We start from the raw sequence: 19,063 nt of genomic DNA on the forward strand, positions 1-19,063 counted from the left end.
TTGCATTGGGAATGCAGAGTCTTAGCCACTGGACCACCAAGGAAGTCCCTAGCTGGGAGTTTTAAATGTAACTAGGTCTATGGTTTAGGCAAACTAGTAAGAAAAGGAATAGGGGCAAACTTATTGTAGGTGTGTGCATGGGAGTGATAATCATTAACTGTGAAATTTAGTCTAGTTATGTAGGGATCTGAGAACATAGAGTGGGGGGCGGGGGGGGGGTCAAGGTCACTGAAAGGTGGCAGAATTAATGGACTGTAGGTGTGATGAGTTAGAAGGATATTTGGAGTTTTGTGATGAGTGAGTTAAAATATGAGAGGTGGTGTTCAAAAGTATGTTTGAAATTGACATTAGGAAGGGACTTCAGTTATTATGAAAGGCTAGTTGTATCGTGTGAATCATGTCAGTGAGAGGCAGGGGGTAGGCTGGAGGCACGGTCGCTGGAGGAGGTTCATCTCCACCAGGACGAAAGTAAATCTTGGTTTGTAAGAGTTCAAGCCATTAGGTCTATCTTTCAAGGAAAAGGGATTATTTGTAAGGAAGTTGGTAGATTTCTACCCAAAGGCTCTCGATCTAATAGGAAGACTGAGAGCGTTTCAGTTAATCTAAGATCTTGGGGGGAGAATCTGGGTTTGGGCAACACTGGGTGCCAGGCCCTGCGTGTTGCTAGGCAACTGAGAAAGGCCGCCCCGCCTAGTTCTGGTCTTTGGCGCGCTTGCTGTCTGCGACCCACTTCGGGTCTCTGGTCGCTTTGACTCCAGCGTTGTGGGGAGGATCTGGCCAGAGGGGTCTGAGAGCCAGCGGCTCAGCGCCCAGAGGTAGGTGGGGCAGTTAGGCGTTCCGGGACTTCCTGGTCCCACTGAAGGGCTGCCTCCAGCACCGCCATGAAGACGCTTTTCACCTCACGGAGAAGGAAGGAGGAGCCCCGCGGTTCCTGCTCACCCCTGCTTGTAGGCAGATGGGCCAGTACTGGTCTCCTCGCCCAGTCAGGCTACACCCTTCGAGATAAGAATTTAAACAAACTTCACAGAGCTGCCTCAGTCGGGGATTTAGAGAAGGTGAAGGAGTATCTTCAGCTCAAGGAGCATGATGTGAACACGCGGGACAGAGATTTCAGGTGACCGGAGTGACTGAAGGGCAGCATGGCGGGGGGGAAGCTGGGCCCACTGGGCCCTCTAACCGGAGCCATGACTTGTCTGGGCTCCTCCATTGCTTGTCACTCCATGTTTCCCACAGCAGAGAGGTCTGGTAACCTTTGGCAGAGGGTCACACCCCCACCTTTCAGCTTCTTCCGTTTAGAAAGGCTCTTCTGGATATCTGAGGGCATCTGCCTTAATCTCAATTGCTTACTCCACCCTCTCCCCTACCTCCGGTTTATCACTGTGACAAATCTTGTCCCTAGCCACTAAGATTTTCCATGTTCTTAACGTACTAATAGAAAAAGAGTAGAGGCAACTTTTCAGAATAGTTGTTAAGATTTTAAGACTCTGAAAGAGCAAAACTTTTTAATGTAGATCTATGTAAAACCTTTTTTAGTTATAGAGGATATTCAAAAAGCTCATCAGCAACCACTTACTGCAAAAATAAAACTAATTTTATAAAGAAATGAAGAACAGAAAATGTGTTCTATATGTGCCTCCCTTAAATCTTGTGGGGAGTTTTCAGGTCATTGAGTGTGTAAAATGTCATGTTTCATCACTACGGTTAGAGAATTTGTGTTAACTTATGGATAGGTTTACCTCCTCTTTTAATAAGATCAGAGTTATCTAATTTATCTGACTTTTATCTTGTACCACTGCTTTGAATTTCTTTACAAGGTCATGAATAACCTCAGGATGACTTTATTCAGTGGTCAGTTCTCAGTCTTACCTGAGCCAAGTCTCTTAAGTCCTTATCAATAGTATTTGAAATACTGTATTGTCTTGTGGCACAACTGGTTCACCTGGCATTTGTCCTACTTTCGTGTACAGTTCTTTTTAGACTCTTTTGCTGGTTTTGCTTCTTCTTTCTGACTGGTAAATATTTGAAGCCTCAGACCTTGAAATGATTCTCTTTATCTTAACCCTCACTTGACTGATGAAGAGAGATCATCTGTATCTGATTTCCAATGCTTCCCAACATTTTATCTCCAGCTGGACGTCTCCCTGAACTCTAGACTCACATATACAAATGCCTACATTATCACTTGGATGTCTAATAGACTGTGGTGTTCTTGTGAATGTTCAGGCTTTTGAGTTGGGGTGGTGTTGGGGAGAAGGGAAGAGAAGCCTTGATTTCAAGCTACAAATGTGATGTCAATTGGCTTGAGTAATTCCTGAGAATTTAACAGTCAGCTTGTGAGAGCCACTAGCTCCACTCCATCACTGCTTTGGAATCTCACGTATCCCCATACTGCACTCCTGTTACTTTTCAGATCTGCTCTTCTCTTCCTATAAATGCCAAATCCTTTCTTTCAGTTGTTTAGACCAGAATCCCTAGAGTCATTCTTGACTAATCTCATTCTTTCACATCCTCCATTTCTTGGAACAGGAAATCTTGGTTTTACCTTCAAAAGAGATCTAAAATCTAGCCATTTCTTGCCACCTTCTCAGTTACCACCCTAATCAAAGCCACTATCATACTTTAAGGAGAATTACTGCAATGGCCTCCCAGGTAGTTTTCTGTCTTCTAATATTTTCAGTTTATTCTCCACACATTAGCCAGAATGTTCCTCTAAAGTGTAAGTGAAGTGATGTCTTTCCTTGCCTAAACAACATCCATTGGCTTTTCTTCTCATTAGGGGTAAAAGCTAAAGTCCTGCCAAGGCTCGTAAGCCCTACACAGCATTCACCCCCACTTCTTGTTATCTCTCTGATCTTGCCTCCTACAACTCTCCCTTTCACTCATCTCCAGTTCCCCTTGCCTTTTTAGTGTTCCACAGAAATGCCAGACATGTAGTTAGAGCCTTTGGATTTGCTGGTTCCTTTGCCTGGAGTTCTTTTCCCTCCCAGATAGTCACATATTTGATCTCACTTCCTTCGGGTTTGTCACCATATCAGTAAAGGCTTCCTTGGCTACACTACCTACAATTGAACCCCCTCGCCAAGCTGACATTTTCTGTTCCTCTTCCCTGCCTGCTTTTTGCCTTTAGCACTTAATACTATCTGTTGTTCCTTGGATTTTTTTTGTTGACCTCTTCTGCTAGCCAGGTGTGATTCATAAGATCAGGTATTTTTGTTTTGTTTGCTGCTGTGTTTTCATCACCTACAACCTTGCCTAAGCCATAGTAAGTATTTAATAAATATTTTTGATGAATGAATACATATGTATATATCTATGCATATAAATATAATTTAAAGATATTGCTCAGCAATTAAATGATATCTCATTAATATAAGAAATGAAATTACTGATACATGCAGCAACATGGATGAATCTTAAAAGTGTCATGCTAATTCAAAGAAATCAGATAATAAAGACTATATATCAAATGACTCCTTTTCTATGAAATTCTCGAAGGCAAAAGTATAGCCAAGGAAAGCAAATCAGTAGTTACCAGGTGCTTCATACAGGGACTGGAGGAACGAGATTGATTCTAAAGGGATATGAGTGATAGAAACGTTATGTTTATGGTGGCCGTTATATGACTATATATTGGTCAAAACTCATATAATTGTACATTTAAACTTTTTGTATATCATACCTGAATAAAGCTGAATAAAAAAGTATCAAACTGTATATTCTATTTGAATATTTGTGTGAGTGTGTAGAAAGACTGAGAATGGGATAAAATATGAGTGGATACATACTAAACTTAAAATCACTATTTCTGAAGAGTAGATGAGATTTGGGCAGGGAAAGTAGGGAGAGTAAGAATGGTTATGGGAGACACACTTTGTGCTGTTTAATTTTTTTTAACTGATTTTAGTGATTTATATAATGCTGCATAAACTCATTTTATAAGCATTATGCTAAAGGTCTCTGATGCCTCATGTAGGTATATATACATGTAAATAATGGCCTTAGGAAATAATATTCTATATATGTTTTCTAGTAAACATAATGATACTAAAAGTGGAAGTTTCTGGTTAGGAGAGAACAAGAGAAACACCATGACAGTTAATGAGCAGGTTGTTCTGAAGGCCACAGTAGCCCAGTAGGAGGAACATTGTTTTGGGAATAAAATTCTGAATTTGCAGCCTGTCCTGCGTTTGTATGACCTTGACCCTAAATCTCATCTTGTCAAATCAGAATTATTACTAGATAAGTGTTTTTTAAACCAAGATCTGCAAGCCCTATTTCAAACTATTTCTTATTAAACCAGAAGAGCTCCTTATTCATGTCCTTCGTTTATTTGGCTTATATTTATGTTTTTATTTTAAAAGTAATGTACCTAGTGAGTATAGAAATGAATGGAAGATGTCTAATATCTCTCCCAGCAATAAAATTAAATTACTTCTGTGTTTCTTTCTTTTTTTTTTTTTTTAATAAAAAGTCCCTCAGATCTGTAGATAGCCTGGTCAGTGAAGGCTCAATTCCAAATGAACACTTTCTACCATACTACTCAAACCCAGATTAGATCTAAAGTGCTGGTTTACAGTTGAAAGTAGTGATCTAGTAAGAGGTAGCTTCCTTGGTTACTTCTTCACTCACCCTGAATTCTAAGTTATCACCAAGAGCCCAAGTCGGCTGATAAGGGGGGTGTTCTCACGATGACCTAATTTAAGGCGGCAGCTATGTTCTGGTCTTGCACCCTGTGTAGCAGGTAGCACTTCTCTTTTCAGCTTCCAGAATAGTGACCCTTCATATCCATCTGAGTCACTCCTTTTGCTAAAGTTCAGTTAAAGATTTCTGGGATCTGATAATTGTTCATTTGGCCACAATCTCTGCTGACAGTTCTTTCACTGGTATATGAGAGAGTGAGAGGCTGGGAGGAAACAAAACTTGGATCAAACAGTAGGACACCAGCTGACCTAAAACCCTAGAAACCAGCACTAGGCCTTTCAGGGATTTAAATTTCTTGTAATGACCATGAGTTAGAAGGTAACAATATAAGTCAGAGTCTGCACTTTGCAATATGATACACTAATAAAAGTTGTGTATTTTTTTTTTTTTTTGCTTGATATGAAATTTTATTTTTTTTTAATTTTTTTTTATTTTTCAGTGGGTTTTGTCATACATTGATGTGAGACCGGGATGGGGAATTTGTGTAACTCTATGGCTGATTCACATCAAAGTTGTGTATTTTTGAGAAATGGAATAATATGCTTGGTTTTAAAGTGTGTCGCTAATATATTTGTAATACATGTTTTGCATTCAGCTATTTCAAAAAATAGGATGGTTTTTGACATTAGGTGAAAAAGCATTGATATTGTAGAAGCTCTTGTATGTGTACACATTTGGTAAATGATCATAACAAAGGCATTACTTGCTGCATATTTCCATATTCCATATTCTTAGTTCTCTGGAATTAAGACCAGTTAAATCTAAAACTTAAAATAAAATGGAGGCAATCTGTATATTCTTGAGACTTTTTGTCTTTTTAAGCCAGGATGACTCATTTGAAAGGATGCCAAATATTCTGAGTAAAAATCTTTTAAAGACTATTTTGAAGGTTGAGTAATATTATAACCTTTGTAAGGTTTCATGCCTACTCAGGATAGATTAGTCTTGTTTTCAAATTTTGTGTAAAAGACCACAGGACTATATCACTCAATACATCCTTAAGAAACTGAACCTTTCTTAGCTATTTTATTTTATTGACTCTGTGGTTGATTTCCTATGTTCCTTGGGGCATGTAGATGGGCTCTGAGATCTTTATAAAAGTTTCATTGTCATGTAGGGTTTAGACTTAAATTGGAAGAGTGAAATATTCAGCAGGCATTCATCAGCTACTTTTGGAAAACCTACTGGGAATTACCCAAATGCCATTTACTTTCTCTCAGAGAAAGAGAAATTGGTATTGTTTTTTCTTGTTTTCATGAAAAAAGGAAACTGGAGCTTGAGAGAGAGGTAGATCTAAAGATTGAGTAAAAACCACCTAAGTTCCTTGAGACTAAATTTTTGAGATAGGTCTAACAGTAGGTGAAGGAGACAGATCAAAATATTTGTTAAGATTTGCTATGTTATCACAAGGAGTTATTTTAGGTCAGCTTAAAGCCTTTGGGCCCTATATATTTAGGTTGAAGACTGGAGAAATTTCCTATTACATAAGAAAGTTTACGTTTAAGCCAAATTATGGATGTCAACTAAAAGGCTGATCAGTGCTTTTCCTGTGTTGTAATTTCTGAGAAATCAAATTAGTTATCAGAAGTTTGTTTGGTAAGGATGGAATCACAGCAAACAAGGTAGATCACTTTGAGGGATATTTTCATCTCGATCATGATGTCTGAGGAATCATTTTTGTTCTACACAAAAACAAAGTAATCCTTTCCAATGACTGGGAAATGTGGGTTCCTTAAATTCACATTTTCTTTACCATGGAAGATGTTAATCAAGAATAACTTCTGGTTTCAGTCTATCATCTAGCTGACCATCCTCTTTCTGATTAGAGTCTTTCTTCAGACAAAATAATATAATTGGTTAGGTTTCTGTTTTTTTGTATTATGCTTAATCTTGCTTTCCAGAGATTATATTCAGATAACCTTTGATTGGAGTTTGTGTATTTCCAAATTGTTCAAAATTGTTTTTGTATATTTTTTTATTTTCTTCCATAAATGATAAATTATATCATTATTTATAGATTTTATATCTAACTCATTGGAAGTTACCTTATTTTCAAATCCTTATGGGCTACCTTTTGCTCCTCTTAGTGTAAATAACAGTTCTGTTTAGGTACGTACCCATAAAGTACTTTTGAGAATCTAAAATAAAATGGAAAATGGCATCTATCTTTTGTTTAGGACCTGAGCTATCTATATATAGATTTTATATTACAAAATTATCTTTAAGTAAGGATATAATGATATCACCTTCACAAATAAATAAAAGTTTATTGAGGTCCGGTTCAGGCTAAAAACTACAAAGTTTAAAAGGAGTCATTAGTACCTGTTATGTTATACTTCATGAATATGTGCTTGATTTCTTGGAGGGTACATAGAATATGGTTCTTTGAGAAGAAAAAAATATTTTAATAATTAAAAATTAGGCTGAGATCTACAACTTAAAGAGAGCCCTTAGGCTTTTCACCTGTGTGTTCACTTCTTAGAGCAAATATCAACTTAAATAGCTTAGCAAAGAGAAATACACACAGCTTAGGTGTAGCATGCTGTGGAACAGGGGTTCCAAGCATAGGCAATGTCCCTTCTTCCTATTAGCTGGCACATGTATCTTAGGTTTTGGAGATCATTTCTAGACTTTTTTGGATATCTAATTTTATCATTCTTTCCAAGGCTTAGGCTCACTTTGGTGTTTGAAGAAAGCTATTTTTTTTTTAACATAAATAAATTCTCTTGGAAGTGAAACCAGTTAAATAAGTATCTGCAGGGCATTTACATAGCCCTTTTAATTCAGTAAAAATTAATTATAATTAATATGAATTTTATGTAAATATAAGTAAGCATATGAAGCAAATCAGTCAGCTCAGTTGCTAAGTCATGTCTGATTCTTTGCGACCTCATGGACCCCTTACCAGGCCTCCTTGTCAATCACCAGCTCCTGGAGCTTGCCCAAACTCATGTCCATCAAGATGGTGATGCCATTCAACCATCTCATTCCCTGTCGTTCCCTTCTCCTCCTACCTTCAATCTTTCCCAGCATCAGGGTCTTTTCTAGTGAGTCATCTGAAGGTATATGAAGCAAATACCTTAACAATATATGATCTGGCACGTTCTTTGGCATACTAGGTAACTTCTCAAACTAGGCCTTATCTCTAACTTGTGCTTCATTATGTCGATACAGAACACCTTTGCACCTGGCCTGTTGCTAATGGATTTTCAAATACTGTCTCTTTTTTAACTGAGAAACAGTGCAAAGTAAATGTCTGGGATGGTGAAAACAGGTCTCCATTGACTAAGGTGTGTTGATTTTTCCTTTTTGATTGAATTGCATTTGAGTTCTTCTCCTAGTTAACCTTTGTTACATTTCATATTTTAAAACATAGTATTAAATATTAGTTTAATATATCAGATCCTAAGTAGTAAATTGGTTAGCCATCTGTTGTTTTTGTGTTGGCAGGCAGTACCATGTGACAAGGAGAGCTGTGCTACTATTCTTCTAGAACACAGTGCAGACCCCAACCTGGTGGATTTAGATGGCAACACTGCTCTTCATTTTGCTGCCTGTTGTCAAAGTGTCTCATTAGCTGCAAAAGTGCTGAAACACAAAGCTAACCTTGAGGCTCAAAATAAGGTAGTCTTCTGTTAAAAACGGTACCTGGTATTTTAGAAAGCAGTGAAAGAAGATATTCATTGTGGATAATTTATATGGTTGAGACATATGTTATAAAGCATGAGTTTTACAAAATGAAAATAGGGAGAAGGAGAGGAGAATGAGATTATCAAATACTGATAAGTTTTCTTTTTTAAAAAAAACTTTCTCTATTTCATTTTAGATTATAATCCTGACCTCCAAAGCAACTGTTCAAAGGATCACATCAAATGAGAAATACTTGATTTCACTATAAATGAACACTGATTAGAAATCATAAAGACTATATCTTTTTCTATTTTATTTATATACTCATGAATAATTATAAGAATAGAGTAAAATTAGAAAGGCACTTGTTATACTAAAAGTAATCCAAGTCCCCTATTAAGATATTATGGATAACTGATGAGCATACCTTTTTAAGCTTCCTAACACTTTAGTTCACTGATATTTTATCCTCATTACAGGGCAAAATAAGTGCCAGCCTTGGAAGTTTAAATGAAACCCTAGGAAACCAACTGTGTATTGTGAATTAATGTTTTGTAATATTTATATATATTCTAGGTGCTTATTAATTAAAAGTTCAATACTGCTCTTGCCTACAATTTGAATTAAGCCTGAAGTAGAAACTCTAATTTTATATTTTAACTGGTTAACAATATTTTATGTTTTTATTATTTTATTTGTGTGTGTATGTGTTAGTAGCTCAGTTGTGTCTGACTCTTTGTGACCCCAAGGACTGTAGCCCATCAGGAATTCTCCAGGCAAGAATACTGGAGTGGGTATCTATTCCCTTCTCCAGGGGATCTTCCTGACCCAGGGATCAAACTCGTGTCTCTAGCACGGCAGGCAGATTCTTAACTGTCTGAGACACCAGGGAAGCCCTTTATTTATTTACTTATTTAATTAATTTATTTTTATATATTATTATAATTTTTTTTTTTTGAGTGGCATGTATGTGCTTGCTGAGTTGCTTCAGTCTGACTCTTTGTGACCCCATGAACTGTAGCCCGCCAGTGAGACTGTGGGATTCTCCAGGCAAGAATACTAGAGTGGGTTGCCAAGCCCTCTTCCAGGGGATCTTTCCAACCCAGGGATCAAATCCACATATTTTACAATGCTAAATAAGATCATATAATCATAGGTATCTAATAGGAATACACACACACACACACACACACACACGTGTGTTAAATGCTAGGTGTTCATTTCTTAAATATACCAGGCTGCTTTTGCCCACAATTTGAATTAAGCCTATATTATATATGTATATAAGACATATATCTGATATTGAAAAGATTTGGCCATAGGATTTTGGACAAATTATCTAGATTCTAGGATCTATCTTTCTATCTGTAAAATCAAACAGTTGGGCCAGATTTTTAGGTTGTTGTTGCTCTTTTTCTTTTTTTTTTTTTAATAACATTAAAATCTTCTGCTGCTGCTGCTGCTAAGTCACTTCAGTCGTAACCGACTCTGTGCGACTCCATAGGCGGCAGTCCACCAGGCTCCCCAGTCCCTGGGATTCTCTGGGCAAGAATACTGGAGTGGGTTGCCATTAGAATCTTCTACAGAAACCCAATCTATAAATCCCATATGCTGTAGTTAAATGGAGATGGGAACTCAGAGTCCCAGACACTCCTCTCCATAGAATTTTTGACACATTTCCCGGAAAACATTACGGTTCTCAGGAGCAGGGATTGGAAACCACCAAACTAGATGGTTCTAGGGACTCTTATTTTCAGGCTCCGTAATATACATTATCTGTGATTACCGCACCTTTTTGAGAAGATTTTCCCCACAATTTACACTCTTGCCCTGACTCTTTTCCTGTCATACATTTGAACAGTAAATTTAGAGGACTAACTTTTTAAGAATTAAAAGATATTGTTAAGATTCATAAAAGGACATACATTTATATCTCTTGCTCCAGAACAGTCCTTATGATTGCTCTCAGTGATGAACCAACAAGTTTAGTCAATCTTCTTCTTCAGCAAGAAGTGGACCTATCTTGCCAAGATATTTATGGATTCACAGCTGAGGAATATGCATCTTTCAATGGTTTTACTATGTAAGTGCTATTGTGTATCTTTTACCAATTGTGTGGAATTTGAGCATAAGGAAAGAAACAGTAGCCCCAAAGTACAAAACCCACAGTAGGGGTAAACACATGATGAACTCTGGATACAAGCATCCAGGGATGCTTGATTTCCCCATCAGTATAAGAACCACAGGGTCTTCTGTTGAAGGGAATAGAGACTTCTCTCTTAAAGGGTGCACACAAAATCTCACACTCTCCAGGACCCAGGGCAGAAGCAGTAACTTGAAAGGAACTTAAGTCGGACAAGCTGCTGTTCTTGGATAATCTCCAGGAGAGGCAGGAGGCAATCAGAGGTCATCTTGGGGACTCAGACACTGGGGCAACCATTTTGGGGAGCTCATTCTATCACCTGGACACTGGTGCTGGCAAGCACTGTTTTGGAATTCTCCCTCTGGCTTATTAGCCCCAGGACCCAGGGCAGCCCTGGCCCAGCGGTCTGCAGGCATCAGTGCTGGATGCCTCAGGTCAAGCAACTGCCTGGCCAGGGACACAGCCCCACCCACACCAGACGGGCTACTTGAAGGCCTCCAGATATATAGATACAGATATAGCATATCGATTACAGTATAAGCGAGCTCTTCTTCCTTGAGGTTTTAACAAAATAACTTATTCATATATTCCTTATGGAATAAATATTTAAAATGAACAAGAAAAACACAAACCAAAGACACCCCTGAGCCCACAGCTGTCCCTAGACAAGGCCATGCCCACAGAAAGCACAGACCCAGACCCACACTCCAGTGCATAGGTACTAGACCTGGGATTCCCCAGAACCCTCCAGCTAGAGATCCTGGGATCCAGCTCCACCCACCAGTTGGTAGACACCAGCTGCAAGACAGCAGCAGCCCTGCAGTCTGCAGCCCAGGTCCACCCACCAGCAAGCATGCTTTAGCTTCGGGACAGACCTCACCCACCAGCATGCAGACAGCAGCCAGAAGACAACCACAGCCTGCCAATCTGGCCTGTCCATCTGCAGTTTAACAGAAGCCTGAGGACACCCTGGGCCCTGTGGCCGACTGTGTCAGAAAGTGGCCCCAGCCACCAGCCACCATGAGCAGAGCGATTCAATACCACCTCTGGGACTCCTGGACCCTGCAACCAGGCCCAAGGATCCAACTCTGCCCACCAGTAGACTGGCACTTGCCCCAGGACCTGGCTTTACCCACCAGCAGGGAGGCAAGAGCCCTGGGGTCTTCTGGACCCTGACTTTACCTGCAGGTCCCCCCAGAGTTCATTAGTCAGCTACCTCATAGCTCTGCCAACCAGTGAGGCAGGGCCTGGCGACTAACCAGGCCAGGGGCCAGCCAAGCCCAGCAGACTGCCCATAGTAATCAGTCTGCCATGATAGAGCACCCATACACTCCACAAGGGCGGTACCCCTAGAGCATACCGCTCTGGTGCTAAGAGGGGAGCAGACTGCTGGGGTGCGCAGGCCTACAAAAGGCCACTTATCGAAGGAAATGTAACCAAACTGCCAAATACATAAAAATGAAAACAGCAAGCTATGCAAAATGAGGTAAAAGGGAACATGTTCCAAGTGAAGGAACAAGGTAAAACCACAGAAGAGGAACTACGTGAAGCAGACGGGGAACCTACCTGAGAAAGGGTTCAGGGTAGTGATCGTAACAGTGATCAAAGAACCTAGGGGAAGGATGCACAGACTGAGCAGTTAGAAGTTTTTAGCAAGAAGTTAGAAAATACGGACCAACCAACCAGAGCTAAAGAATACAGTGACTAAATTTAAAAATCCAGTAGAAGGAAATAATAGTAGACTAAATGTTGCAGGTCAGTGAGCTGGAATATAGAGTTGAAGAAATCACTGATTCTGAACAGGAAAAAAAATGAGAGAGAGAGAGACAAATGATAATTTTAAGAGCTCTCTGGGACAACATTAAGCACACTAATATTCACATTATAGGGGTGCCATAAAGAGAAGAGAGAGAGATTAAGAGGCTGAGAACATATTTAAAGACATAATAGCTTAAAACTTACCTAACCTGGGAAAGGAAACAGCATCCAAGTCAAGGAAGGGCAGAGTGTCCCATACAGGATTAACCCGAACAGGAACATACCAAAACAGCAGTGAAAGTCGCTTAGTTATGTCCGACCCTTTGAGACCCCATGGACCATACAGTCCATGGAATTCTCCAGGCCAGAATACTAGAGTGGGTAGCCTTTCCCTTCTCCAGGGGATCTTCCCAACCCAGGGATTGAACCCAGGTCTCCCGCATTGCAGGCGAATTCTTTACCAGCTGAGCCACAAGGGAAGCCCTAAGACAAACTGAAATTAAAATGGCAAAAACTAAAGATAAAGGATAGTGGTGGTTGTTTAGTTGCTAAGTCATGACTGACTCTTGTGAACCCATAGACTGTAGCCTTCCAGGCTCCTCTGTCCATGGGATTCTCCAGGCAAGAATACTGGAGTGGTTTGCCATTTCCTTCTCCAGGGTTTCTTTCTGACCCAGGGATTGAACCTGTGTCTCCTGCGTTGCAGGCAGATTCTATCTCTGAGCCACCAGGGAAGCCCAAAGATAAAGAATATTAAAAAAATAGCAAGGGAATAGCAACAAGTTATATACCAGGGAACTCCCATAAATGACTATTCAGCAGAAACTCTGCAGGCCAGAAGGGAGTGGCACAATATATTTAAAGTGATGAAAGGGGAAAATCTACAACCAAGATTACATGGTAAGGCTCTCATTCAGATTTGATGGAGAGAGCAAAAGTTTTATAAACAAGCAAAAGGTAGAAGAGTTCAGCACCACCAAACAGTTTTACAAGAAATGTTAAAGGAGCTTCTCTAAATGAAAAAGAAGAGGCCACAACTAGAAACATGAAAATTATGAAAGGAAAAAGCACATCAGTAATTTAAGTGTAAATGAATGACTATGGAATTTTTATCATCTTAATATTACTTTAATATTTTTAGTGTTGAAAATTATAAGAGCATTATATTATTGTTCTTTTTCCAAAAAGGTAAGAGGGGAGAGAGATAACTTCCTAACGACTAAGCAGTTACCTTTCGGATATGAGAACTATCAGCATTTATTAAAAAATGCAAATAACTTTAAACTGCAATCTAATGTCCTTATCCTCTTTTTTGTTTATGCCTTTCTTTTGTGATGGGAACTCAGCTTTTTGTAATTGTGACTTCTGCTGGGTAACAGCTATTGCCTGTCTACAGCCTGTGCTTTTTATTATCATTTGTTAGCTCGCTTTCCTGGTACATAGGGTCTACTACTTGGTAAGAGTGGAAGCCTAGAATATGTTTCTCATATGCATAGCTTTTTAAAAAATAAAGGAAAGTGTCTCAAGTGAGGGAATTATATTTAGATATTTGTTTTACAGTTAGCTTTAACCTATATATTGCCTCATTCCTGTCACTGAAATTTTGAAGTCATATGCCTATTAATGAGTGGCTAGAATGGGCTCTTCTCAGGCGTGGAGAAAAGGTTTCTTTTTTGCTAGATATTGTTCAGTCTCAGAGTGTGCATTGGGGTGGGCCCTAAGCCTCTCTGACTGGTGTCCTTATAAAAGGAGATTAGGAATGCAGAGACACAGGACAGCAAGAGGACAGTTATCTGCTCACCAAGGGGAGAGCTTGTAACAGTTAGAGCCTTCCTGCATGGCCCTCAGGAAGCCAGCCTTGCTGACACCTTGATCTTGGACTTCCAGTCTCCAGAATTGTGAGAAAATAAATTTCTGTTGTTTAAGTTACCCAGTCTGTGGCATTTTGTTACTGCAGCCCTAGCAATCTATATACCAAGTATAACCTAAAGCCACTTTTTCTACCTTGTGAGTGGTTTTTTGTGGTTACAGGAAGAAAAGAAGTGCCAGAGAATGGGAATATCTAAAATAAAAATGATATCTATTAATGGAGTGACTTGAGAGGAGGTTGTGGTCAGCAGTTGAGTGTGCGATGTAATTGGGAAGGCATTATTAGCTAACATCCATTGTTTTCACTTGAGAATTAGGTATTATGAATTGAACTGAATATTTATGAATGTTGGAATTCATATATTTATTATATTTTCTCTTTATGGATAGATATCATCAATTAATTGCTAATAATGAAAAGGAAAAAAAGTTAAACAGATATCTAACTCTACAAACACAACTTTGGACACGATATTTGATACAGAAGAACTGGAGGAAGGTAAGAATTTACAAATTGAACAAGTAGTTTTCCTTGTGATTTTTATTTGTTTGGTTTTTAGGAAGGGACACCACTTTTGCAAATAATATATAAATTTGAAATTTTCTCCTATTTTGAAATGCTAAATATCTTAAGCACTATCCTTAAGGCTATTAGTGATTAAAATGTTCTGACACTGTTGAGTGAAGTGTAATATAAAAATATACTGAATAATTAAGACATTTTTATTCATTTTCTTGAATAGTTTAAAAAACACATTTTTGCATGTATATAGAGATTTCCAAAGATATAAAACTATTAGTATACTTTTTATTTTATTCTAAAATTACTTCACATAAATACATTTGATATCAATTAATGGAATTGCAAGGAGTTGGACATGACTCAGTGACTAAACTACTACTAATATAACATATACCTAATCATTCAGTTCCGGAGAGGGCAATGGCACCCCACTCCAGTACTCTTGTCTGGAAAATCCCATGGATGGAGGAGCCTGATATGCTGTGGTCCATAGTGTCCCTAAGAGTTGGACTCGACTGAGCAACTTCACTTTCACTTTTCACTCTCATGCATTGGAGAAGGAAATGGCAACCCACTCCAGTGTTCTTGCCTGGAGAATCCCAGGGACGGGGGAGCCTGGTGGGCTGATGTCTATGGAGTCGCACAGAGTCGGACATGACTGAAGCGACTTAGCAGCAATCATTCAGTTCAGTTCAGTTCAGACACTCAGTTGTGTCCAACTCTGTGATCCCATGAAGCGCAGCACTCCAGACCTCCCTGTCCAAAACCAACTCCTAGAGACCACCCAACCTGTGTCCAGTGAGTCGATGATGCAATCCAACCATCCCATCCTCTGTCATCCCCTTCTCCTCCTGTCCTCAATCTTCCCCAGCTTCAGAGTCTTTTCCAATGAGTCAGCTCTTCGCACGAGGTGGCCAAAGTGTTGGAGTTTCAGCTTCAACATCAGTCCTTCCAGTGAACACCCAGGACTGATCTCCTTTAGGATGGACTGGTTGGATCTCTTTGTAGTCCAAGGGACTCTCAAGAGTCTTCTCCAACACCATAGTTCAAAAGCATCAATTCTTCGGCACTCAGCTTTCTTTATAGTCCAACTCTCACATCCATACATGGCCACTGGACATGACTAGCCTTGACTAGATGGACCTTTGTTGGAAAAACAATGTCTCTGCTTTTTAATATGCTGTCTAGTTTGTTCACAACTTTCCTTCCAAGGAGTAAGCGTCTTTTAATCTCATGACTGCAATCACCATGTGCAGTGATTTTGGAGCCCAGAAAAATAAAGTCAGCCACTGTTTCCACTGTTTCCCCATCTATTTCCCATGAAGTGATGGGACCAGATGCCATGATCTTAGTTTTCTGAATGCTGAGCTTTAAGTCAACTTTTTCACTCTCCTCTTTCACTTTCATCAAGAGGCTCTTTAGTTCCTCTTCACTTTTTGCCATAAGGGTGGTGTCATCTGCATATCTGAGGTTATTGATATTTCTCCTGGCAATCTTGATTCCAGCTTGTGCTTCCTCCAACCCAGCATGTCTCATGATGTACTCTGCATAGAAGTTAAATAAGCAGGGTGACAATATATAGCTTTGACGTACTCCTTTTCCTATTTGGAACCAGTCTGTTGGTCCATGTCCAGTTCTAACTGTTGCTTCCTGACCCGCATACAGGTTTCTCAAGAGGCAGGTGAGGTGGTCTGGTATGCCCCTCTCTTTCAGAATTTTCCACAGTTTATTGTGATCCACACAGTCAAAGGCTTCAGCATAGTCAATAAAGCAGAAATAGATGTTTCTCTGGAACTCTCTTACTTTTTTGATGATCCAGCGGATGTTGGCAATTTGATCTCTGGTTCCTCTGCCTTTTCTAAAACCAACTTGAATATCTGGAAGTTCACGGTTCACATATTGCTGAAGCCTGGCTTGAAGAATTTTAAACATTACTTAACTAGCATGTGAGATGAGTGCAATTGTGTGGTAGTTTGAGCATTCTTTGGGATTGCCTTTCTTTGGGATTGGAATGAAAACTGACCTTTTCCAGTCCTGTGGCCACTGTGAGGTTTCCAAATTAGCTGGCATATTGAGTGCAGCACTTTCACAGCATCATCTTTCACCTAATCATTACATAAAACTTAAAATTAAGTAACAGTATTTGGGAAGAATTTAAAACACCCTGTATATATTAAAATAATTTTTGGTGCTTATTTTAAAAATACATACAATTATTTAGATCATAAAACATAGCTTTTTGTGTATGTGTGTGAATATGTCTTATACTGACATTTAGAATAACATTGGATAAACTAAAATACCATACATTTATTCTCTGTATTCACACAGCAACCACACTCCCACCTTACCATCCACTTAATCTTAAAAAAAAAAAAGGTCAGAGAGCAAGTCTAATGAGATCATATAAATATCACAAGTTATTTAAATACACTCTGTCCCCTCAAATGTGTAGATATGATAGGTGAATAAATTTAAAAGATAATTTCCCTAAATTCCCCTTTTGTCAACTTAATCTCATACACTCTCTCATGAAATTTTTGCCTTTTTGTACTCTTGATCTGCCTCTTTATATCTTCCTCTGCTACAATCTCTCTTCTTTAATGTACAGAGAGCTATATATAAGGAGTAAAGAATTTCTGTACTTTATACTTCATTTCTTTAGGGAAATAAAGCAGTAGAACCTTTAGAAATAACACTCCTGCATTTCGTGTATCTCCTGAGGGCAAACAATTCAAACCACCCTGAATCCTTTAACCCTGGCAATACACATTTTCAGTTTCTAGTGAAATTTTAATCTTTGTATGTGTCAAAGCATAACAGAAATATTAGGTCAAGAAATTACCAGAGGATACTGCAAAAGATGGCAAACTTAAAAAGTCATATTTTATCAGATATAAAGGGGGTTACTTAATCATTTAAAAGTACTATAAAATTCAGAAGCACAAGTGCTAAACTATAATTGTGTTGTAGCTGAGACATAGAATTTAAGAAATACACTTAGGAGTGAAAGTATCTGAACATAAATGAAGACATTAAAAATATCACTTGTTTTCTAGACATGTACACACATTTCTACAAATCCTTTGCTGCTGCCTTGGATTAGAAAAGTCTGTTTTGGAAAAGCAGTTAAGTGAACTCTCACAGCGTTTTTGCTGAGTAATCAAATGAAGAGAAGTTTATTAAATGGAGAGCTGTTTTCACCTTAGAAGATGTGAAGAAATTTCAAAAGACAAATGTCTATATTGTGATCCATCAGTTGAAAAAAGCCAATTTATATTCAGTAATACGTAGAGAAAAACTTTTGGTCAAAATATTAAATGAAATATTAGTAAAAGTAACCTTTGCAATATACTATGTTAAGCATTTATTAAACTGAACCTGAAACAGTCGCTCAGTTGTGTCTGACTCTGTGACCCCATGAGCAGTAGCCTGCCAGTCTCCTCTGTCCATGGGATTTCCCAGACAAGAATACTGGAGTGGGTTGCCATTTTCTTCTCCAGGGGATCTTCCCGACCCAGGGATCAAACCCGGGTCTTCTGCATTACAGGCAGATTCTTTACCATCTGAGCCTTGTATTAGAACATTCAAATAAAGTGAAAATGTTAAACAAAATATAAATAATCCTGTGTAAATGGAAATTACATGGGACTTTCATTTATAAAGACTCTCATAATAAAGCCTTTTTGATTTTTTAGAAACACTATATTAGTTCATATAAGAAAAGTTGGGTATTATATCAAAAGTGAAAGTTGCTCCGTCGTGTCTGACTCTTTCTGATCTCATGGACTGTACAGTCCATAGAATTCTCCAGGCCAGAATACTGGAGTGGGCAGCTGTATGGAATTTTGACATGGGGTATCTTGTTAAAAAAGAAAAAAAAAGAAAACTAGATAGGATAGAGAAAGTAGTTTCACACATTATAAATGAATTTGTGTTTACTGCCCACTGTTGGTCGGAATACATACTTTAAAACAGTATGTTGTAGAGCAGGTATAGTACAACACTATTTGACTTGAGTTTAATTGCCAGCTTTTATTGTTTTTAATTCTCCTAAGTATTTAAAATCTGAGAATGTTATTACACTGAGAATTCCTTTCTAGTGTGCCTGGTAATATCTAAAATAGAGTATGTATTTACTCTTCCTTTAGGAAGTTAAATGACAGAAAATACCTATTTAATATATATATCCAGCTTTAGGTGAATATTTAAATTTCCTCTAGGCAACCATATAAGGAGACTACTTTTCTCATTCATGTAGACAACATTGGAGGCATACACTTCTTTATGACTGAACTCTTCAACCTTCATCCTTCTCCTTCTCATCCTAACCCAAACAGGGTAATGCCATAGGTTGTGCAGATTTAGGTCATCCACTTGGAGGGAAAAGGTAGAACTGGCCAAACTATGTGCCCTGACACAGCTCTGTGCTAAAGGAA

The 19,063-nt window shown here is 38.7% G+C and overlaps 1 protein-coding gene across 1 annotated transcript; it reads left to right on the plus strand.

Annotated features, from left to right (window-relative positions):
• Positions 1 to 253: 253 nt before the first annotated feature.
• ANKRD7 (ankyrin repeat domain 7) lies at positions 254 to 10,503 on the plus strand. The gene is given in 7 exon segments (XM_065938485.1): positions 254 to 1,114; positions 7,876 to 7,897; positions 7,899 to 7,991; positions 8,152 to 8,325; positions 10,035 to 10,093; positions 10,277 to 10,367; positions 10,369 to 10,503. Coding segments are annotated over 7 exon segments (807 nt in total). The 5' UTR covers positions 254 to 881.
• Positions 10,504 to 19,063: the final 8,560 nt, after the last annotated feature.

Source organism: Muntiacus reevesi, chromosome 6 (genome assembly GCF_963930625.1).
Source record: "Muntiacus reevesi chromosome 6, mMunRee1.1, whole genome shotgun sequence".
Lineage (NCBI taxonomy): Eukaryota > Metazoa > Chordata > Mammalia > Artiodactyla > Cervidae > Muntiacus > Muntiacus reevesi.